This window comes from Terrapene carolina, unplaced genomic scaffold (genome assembly GCF_002925995.2).
Source record: "Terrapene carolina triunguis isolate 2854851 unplaced genomic scaffold, T_m_triunguis-2.0 Scaffold84, whole genome shotgun sequence".
NCBI classification, from domain to species: domain Eukaryota; kingdom Metazoa; phylum Chordata; order Testudines; family Emydidae; genus Terrapene; species Terrapene triunguis.
In genome coordinates, this window is record NW_020664435.1 from 16,080,671 (window position 1) to 16,088,542 (window position 7,872).

The 7,872-nt window shown below is 44.9% G+C and overlaps 1 protein-coding gene across 1 annotated transcript; it reads left to right on the plus strand.

Moving 5' to 3' along the window:
• Positions 1-401: 401 nt before the first annotated feature.
• LOC112124272 (cytochrome c) lies at positions 402-2,245 on the plus strand. Its single transcript, XM_024222791.3, has 3 exons — positions 402-508; positions 1,285-1,461; positions 1,692-2,245. Exons 2-3 carry the CDS (start codon positions 1,293-1,295, stop codon positions 1,838-1,840), a joined length of 318 nt encoding a protein of 105 aa, XP_024078559.1. The 5' UTR covers positions 402-508; positions 1,285-1,292; the 3' UTR covers positions 1,841-2,245.
• Positions 2,246-7,872: the final 5,627 nt, after the last annotated feature.

A 7,872-nucleotide genomic window follows, 5' to 3' on the forward strand; every position in this document is an offset into this window, starting at 1 on the left:
GCCGCGCCTGCGCGTTGCGGGATTCCCGGCTCGCATCACTGCTTAGGCTCCTCCGCCGGGGCCCGTAGAAAGAGGCAGCACGTGACTTTACCGAGGCACACGCTGAGGACGCAGCCTCACCTTGCACTGCTGACCTTTGCGGCTCACTGTTGTACGCATGCGCAAAGGTCTGACCGCCTAGTCGCGCCCTCGTACCTCTTACGTATCTTCACATACGTCATGCGCCATTTCGTAACGAGGATAAGGCGAAGACCGGGTCTACTTGGAAGCTACCTATCCTGCTGTTAACATTGTGTGACGTTTGTCCTGATGGACACGTAAGGAAACAAATCAAAGTTTCCCAGGGCGGCACCTGATTGGCCAGCGCTTCGAGCGGGCGGGCCGAGTGCCGATGCAGTTTGGTTGTAGTGGCACCGGCTACATAGGCTCGGGTACGGCGTGTCCTTGGGCCCAGACAGCGAGCGTGGGACAGAGACAATAGCGGTCGGAGGGCGGAGAAGGCCGGCAGGTGCGTGCTGCGAGGAGGGGGCTCTCCTGGGGAAGGGGGTTGCTGGTGCTCTGGTCTCGGTCGGGCAGGCGCGGACCCGGGCTGCCCGGGGGAGGGGGTCCGGCCCGGGCTGCCCGGGGGAGGGGGTCCGGCTCGGGCTGCCCGGGGGAGGGGGTCCGGCCCGGGCTGCAGCGGCCGCTTCGCACCATCCCGGCATCACCCCGACCTTGGCTCTTCCCGCGCCCCCTGCCCGGGCCCGCATCGCACCCGGCTGCCCCCCCGGTGACCGGCCCAGCGGAAGTGCCGTTTCCATTTGGGGGCCCGGCTGCTGGCTGGGGCCACCGCCAAGGTCAGCCTGAAGCGCGACGGGCCGGGACCCTTCAGTCCCAGGAGTGATACCGGACACGCTGCTGGGTCCGGGGCTGCCCTCTGCCGCCGCGCGGGACCGTGTCTGGCTGGGCTGGGAGCGGCTCCATTGCAGCGCCTTGCAGCCTCCCTCGGTGTCCCTGCCCGGGGCGCTTGTCAGGTCCCTGGACGCTCTGTGGGGAGCTGTTTCACGAGCCTGCAGGCAGCTGCTTTCTAGTCAGAACGAGCTTTGTAGCTTCTAAGTCCTGAAGCCAAGAGAACTGTTGTCAAGCCCTGCTAATTTTCTCGTTGGGTGTATGAAATGATATCTGAGGATTTTTAGACCGCTGGGTCCTCTCCAGAACGGCCTCGCCTAAGAATATACATATGTTTTCCTGTCTCTTCTAAAGTGCACCAAAAACGACCTGACCTTGGTATTGTTTCCTTTTCAGCATTGAAAATGGGAGACATTGAAAAGGGCAAGAAGATCTTTGTTCAGAAATGTGCACAGTGCCACACAGTTGAAAAGGGAGGCAAGCACAAGACTGGGCCCAACCTGAATGGCCTAATTGGACGGAAGACTGGCCAAGCTGCCGGCTTCTCTTACACAGAAGCAAACAAGAACAAAGGTAAAACTAAAGTGTTACTCTTCCAAGTTACATGGAAGATGTAGAATGGTAACTGAGTGATAGAGGACATCCAGCTACCAATGGCAGTAGTTCTATAAGTATTATATTTAGTTTAATTTAAAATGTTTGCCTTTAGATAAGTGATTTTTGAGGAAAAGGTTAATTTATTTCAAATGTGTAATTGATGGCTCAGCTTATAAATCTATATTAACAACTTTAATTGTTTTTAGGAATCACCTGGGGTGAGGAAACACTGATGGAGTACTTGGAAAATCCGAAGAAGTACATCCCAGGAACAAAGATGATTTTTGCTGGCATTAAGAAGAAGACTGAGAGGGCAGACTTGATAGCATATCTCAAAGATGCCACTTCTAAGTAATAGTTATCTGCTGCCTTATTTATTTCACAACAGAAAAGGAAATGAAAGTGTTTCTGTGATGAGATTGGTTTTTAAATTTTCTATTTTTACATGCACTATATTAAACCTCTTAAAATCTGTCTCATCAGCTAGAGAATATTGCTCATGGATGGTTGTTAAAGAATACATTTGTTTGGCAGTCGTAGCTTATGGGAATACATTTAAATTGGATTGGGCTTGAATGAGTACAATCATGTTCTATGTTTTGTAGTCATTCCTGATCATGCAATTAAAAAAAGAAAAGTTTTTGTGCTTCCTTCATTCTAAAGAATATAACCAGATATTAGTCAATAGTATGGTGGTTCTGACATAGGTCAGCTCTTCAAAAAAGAGAGGAGCAGTTTCTTGGCATTCCCCACATATCCTCTTGTCTCTTCCTGCAAAGAATATCAAACAAGGGAATTAATTTGACTACAATACTTAATATAGCTATATCACTGAGTTAGGGAGACATTTGTTTTTTGTGGGAACTAGCAATGCAGCTTTTTTATTTCATAGCCTGACAGGCAAACTGGGCAAAGTCCCAGCTACTTTGATAGTGTCCGCTATCGGAAAGCCTTGCCTGGCTTATGCAAATTATTCTGATTTCATTCTGCATGATACAACGCATGCCCTGTCATCAAAAATTTCTTCATAATGATTGAAATGCTCTGCTTCATAGGAACTTTTTAAAGGGACAGTTAACTTAAAACTGCTCAGAGCCTAGTGACTGTCCTAGATGTCATAGATAATATCTATTATGGCTCCTGAAAGAAGGACCCACCCTGTTGTGAAAAGGTTATGAACAAGTGCTCTGGGAGTTAGCAAGGTACAATGTAAAAACTGTGCTTGAATCTGTGAACAAGGACTCTTATCTAGCTAATATTTCTCATTAGTACCTCTAATCAATTGGATAGAGGCAATTTCTGTTCAACAGGCGCAGGAATTGCACTTGCAGTATTGAAGAAGGAAATGAAGTCTTCCTGTCTGCCTCACTTTAGCAAATGCTGTTGTTTGCTCACTTCTGAAAACTTGATTTTGCACAGTGTAAAATGGAATTTTTAAAAGGTTCAACTGTTTTCTCCGTAGACAAAACTGAATTGTTAGGATAAATGTATTTATTGTGTACCACCCACTCAGACACATGATGAGGTTGTCTGCTTGATACCATAAATTAAAAAACCTTCCCAGCAGAATACCTCCTGAATGTCTGAAATTATTAACTGAGAAGTGATGGGGTCATAGCTCAAAGCTGTGTGGCTGCACTATGGCACTAGGCTTCCAGGAAGCAAGAGTGATAGAGGGATCGGCATGGGGGGAAAAAGCAAACCACTGAGTGGTTGGGTATGGAAAATATCCATGTGAGGAGGAGGTGTACGGAAAAAAGTCTACCAGGCCATCACCTAGGCAGGGCAACATGTCTTTATTGGAAAGCTTTTTTCTCCACAACAACAACAAAGTGATGATTTACTTTGCAGTATATTTTAATGTAGTCTTCTGATGCTTTAATTCCTTATGGTACATATTCAAATTCTGAATTTTCCCCTTATAGTACCCCTTAACTTTATTTATATCTTACTGTGACCCATTCCTTAGTTTTCCTGGAAAATAGTTTTTAAATGAGTAACAAATACTTAAAAAAAAAAAAAATATCTTGTCTTCCTAATGCTAACGGAAATGCTAATAGCACTCAACGGTTGAGAAGCTACAGCCTTCCAGTGCTGGCCTAAGGTAAGTGTGGTTACATCTTAATGCTGGCTTAACTTTTGTAACTGCTAAAGAATTATTAAAACTTGGAGCAGGAGGGGAAAGCTCACTTTAGCCCTTTATGCACTCATGTACCAGTTAGTACTTTTATCATAAAGTGTGCTCAGTAAAGTAGCAATGCTTAGTGAGACATAACAGAACTTCATCTAACATGTAACTTTAACACACACTAAACTTTATTTAAAATACCTGCACTTCATAATTACTGAATAATAACAAGCTATCTAAAAAGGTAGCTGGCACCTACTCTCTCCACTTGGGTAATGTAGTGCCAACCTACCCATTAAGACTCCTCAAATACTATAATGCTGCTGAAAGCACATTGTATTTGCACTCTAGCTAGGTACTTTTAGCACTCTGTGTAGCATGAATGCCTCAAACATCTGTGAAGTTATTTTACATCACCTTTCTCAGGCAGGGAACTACTATCCCCATTCTACAGATATTAAATAATGTGCTCAGGGAAGTCTGTTAGAGCTAAGAATTTATTCCAATCTCTGCTTTACCTACAAACCTATTCCTCCTCCTGGGCACTAAAATACTGGAAGAGTACCAAACAGCATTTTTACTGGATCTGTAGCCCCTACCTGTGCATACCATTATGTACACATTCCTGCAATAAGGCCTAGTACTCTGCAGCAAGATGGAACTAAATACTTCAGCAAATGGGTAAGGTGGCAGAAGGGTCAGGTATATTCAGAACTAGCGCTTTGCTTAGTAAAATCTCTTAAACTGCTCTATTGAGCTTGAACTGCTTATACATTTTCAGTATGTTGTAAGCTTTTGCACTGAAAATGCAAACCTGCATTGTTAAAGTTGTCGGGGAGGATTGGAGAAAGCTGAAGTTTTTGATACTAAGGAGAGGGATGCATCCCCTATTACTTTCACCACTTTTGGGAAGATATGGATGGATGGGCTGGAATTTCTCATCCCATCTCCCATACACGCTCCCCAACAAATCCTTCACAATTGTTCTGCTAGATAATGTTACCCACCATTTACTGCTATATCCAATGTTGGTTAAACACATTTGCTTAATAGTTTTACCAGATAGATCAGTAATGAAATAATTAGCAACAGTGACATCAAGATGCCATCAGGTTTCAGTTAATACCCCACTGAGATTAATGTAAATCTAGTCTTAATTTGTTTCAGACTGGCTGTAGCTTCAGGCTTTGGTGCTGAATTATTGTCTTTCTTCACAAGTGTGAAGGTAGGTTTATTTATTTTTTAAAATAAAAGCTTAGATGCTGGAGCACAGATGGAGCCATTTCAGTATTTGTGCAGTTACATATGTGCCAGGTTGTGCATTTCTGCCAATCTGGGTGAGTATCTCCCATCATGATCCTTTTCTATAGTTATTTGGGATTGTATGCTACTTACTTACAGTGAGGTGGTTATATCCTTTTCCCTCGTGGTTAATGTTTAATCTCTTCCGCCCCCCCCCCCCCCCCCCCGAGTGCATGTCATCCTGGATAATTATCTGTAATGCAGTAGAACCTAGGGTTCCAAATGAGGGATCAAGGCCCCAGTTGTGCTAGACACTTTACTATCTTTTTGTTATTGGATTGTAAACTTTTCAGGCAGGAACTGTCTCGATGTATTGCACCTTAAAACTGCCCTCACCCTGTACAAAAGCATATTGTATGTAATGATACATTAATTCATGTGTTGAGATGGTCACTGACTAAATATGGAGCGTTAAGACACCATCCTTGTCAAAAGGCTTTTCACTTTAAGCAAATAATAGCATATAGGGATAGATTAGGACCCCACAAAGACTATTAGGTTGCTATGAAGTCTAATGAAACACTGATATAAAACAATCTTCTCTCGCTTACTATGTTGTTTAACTTTTAACAATTTTTGCTAGTTTTTTTTCATATTACCTGACTTTAACTACTCTACTCCTCCCTGGGGGGGAAGCTCTGCTCCCAACAGCCCATCCTATTACAAATGAATTCATCTGTTCAGTTAATGAAAGTTTGGAATTTAATCAACGTTTCTTTTGCTTTAAGGGACTTGGGTAGGGCGGTTATTGTGCATTCTTCTTTTTGGTACAAAAGGTAGCACTAATGAGGCCGAAGAAACACCCACATTAATTTATTTCTGTTCTATACTGTGGTGGCTCAGATAGGGAGACCAAGCCTAAATCTGCGAAGGTAGATGCCTAAATCCCAGTTTTAGGCTCCACTGTAGTCCACAAAACTCCTGCTGAATTCTAAATGTTCCACTGACTATTTCAGTATTTATCCACAGTGAAACAGTCAGTGGTCTGCGGGGGCGGGGAAGAGAGCGAGCAAGTGAGAATAACTCAGTAGTCCAGTGATTAGAGTACCCATCTGGGAGATGGAGAGCCCTGTTCCAGTGCCCATGCTCCAATCACACTCTTGTTGTTTAATCTGCAGTGGAACAGTTTCAACAGGAGAGACTGAGGGAGCCTCACATCAGAATATGCCATTGCTCAGTGATTACAGCACCCATGGGAGAGATGGGTGGAGATCCACATTTAAATTCTTTCTCCCCCCTCTGTGGGGAATTGAACCCAGGTCTCCCATATCCCAGCTGCGTGCTCTAACCACTGGCTTAAAAGTTCAGGGCAATAGCACCCGCCGCCACCACCTTTTTCTCCTCTGATAATTGCATGTGGTGCAAGGCAGGGGTCTAACTCATTCCTGCAAGAAACGCCTTAGGTGCCTAAGCCACCAGGAGACAGTTGATTCCTGTTCACGGATTGCTAAGCAGAGATAGGCATCTCCCTGTAGCCCAGACTTTGGGCAGCTCTACACTTTAAACAGAGCAGCTACGCAGCTGGTAGCGCTCGAGTGAAGGTGCTACTATACCAATGAGAGAGCTTCTCCCATCAGCATAGTTAATCCATCTCTGCAAGAGGAGGTAGCTGTGTCGATGGGAGAAGCCCTCCCGTGGACATAGCACTGTCTACGCTGGTTGTTAGGTTGGTATAACTGGGTTGCTCAGGGATGTAGTTACACTGATATATGTCTGTAATATAGTCCTGGCCTTAGGCACCTGGCTTTGTGAGAGAGGCAGGATTTAGCACACACCCCTCTGACTGGCATCTCCCATTGGCTATTTTAGGCAGCTCCCCACTTAGCATGCTGGCTTTTATTGATAGCATTCTTAGGTGCCTAACACCTCCTATGCATTGTATAGAGAGCCTAGGCATCTAATTTGGCTTTATGGATCACAGTGTCTTCCTGAGATTTTTATACACGCCTAAAAGTTAGGTGCCGTGATGCTCAGCATTGCAAATCACTTTGTGCATCACACCTGTGGCCAGAAGGGACCATTAGATCATTTAGTCTGACCTCTCTCATATCACAGGTTATTAAAATTCATCCAGTTACCCCTGTCTCAAGCCTAATAATTTGTTTGGCTAAAGCTTAATTTGTGTTTTGCTAAAGCACATTTTCCAAAACTCACCCAGTCTTGATTTGAAGACATCAAGAGATGGAAGAATCCACCACTTCCCTGTGTACTTTGCTCCAAGGTTAACCACCTACATTGTTAAAAAATTGTCTTATTTCTGATTTGAATTTGTTTGGCTTTGAATTTCAGCTACTTGTTCTTGCGTGTTTCTTCAGTAGATTAGAGTCTTAAATACCTGGTATTTTCTCCACGTGAAGGTACTTATGTACAGATCAAATCACCTCTCAATCTTCTTTTTAATAAGCTACACAGGTTGAGCTCTTTAAATCTCTCCCTGCAAAGCATTTTCTTAGGCCCTTGAATCATTTCTGTAGTTCTTTTCTGTACCCTCTCCAAATTGTCAACATTATTTTAAAAATGTGGAAACTAGAACTGTATGTACGTCGCGGTGATCACCCACGCCTTCCGCCTGCTGACATGTCCGGACGCCATGGTAAGGAACATCGCGGCGAATGCCCTGCGTGATGCGACAGAGAAGCGGATCAGCAGAGCCCCCTCCAACCAAGACATTGCCACCTTCCTGAGCAGCTCCCTGGATGGGGAATTTGGACGGGACGGGCGCGACATCGCTTCACTGTAGTCCCGCACTCGCAATGCCACGCATCGCCTAGGGAAGCGCATCGGCTGCCACTGAGAGTGGTGCAAGGAGCACCAGGAGCTGGGAGTCCGGGTGCCGCACATCAGGAGCGACAACAACACCATCGTCACCCTGAGCGCCAGGGGCTTGCTGGAGAGGACTCTGAAGGCCGCCATCCACTCGCTGTACGTGGAAACCCTGAAGCGTAAACCAGACCAGC

What these genes read in the sequence shown, in the direction of transcription:
- LOC112124272 (XM_024222791.3), top strand. Translation starts at nt 1,293, where the DNA reads ATGGGAGACATTGAAAAGGGCAAGAAGATCTTTGTTCAGAAATGTGCA. An exon ending in AGAAGCAAACAAGAACAAAG is followed by an intron (nt 1,462 to 1,691) that starts GTAAAACTAAAG and finishes AATTGTTTTTAG; the next exon opens with GAATCACCTGGGGTGAGGAA.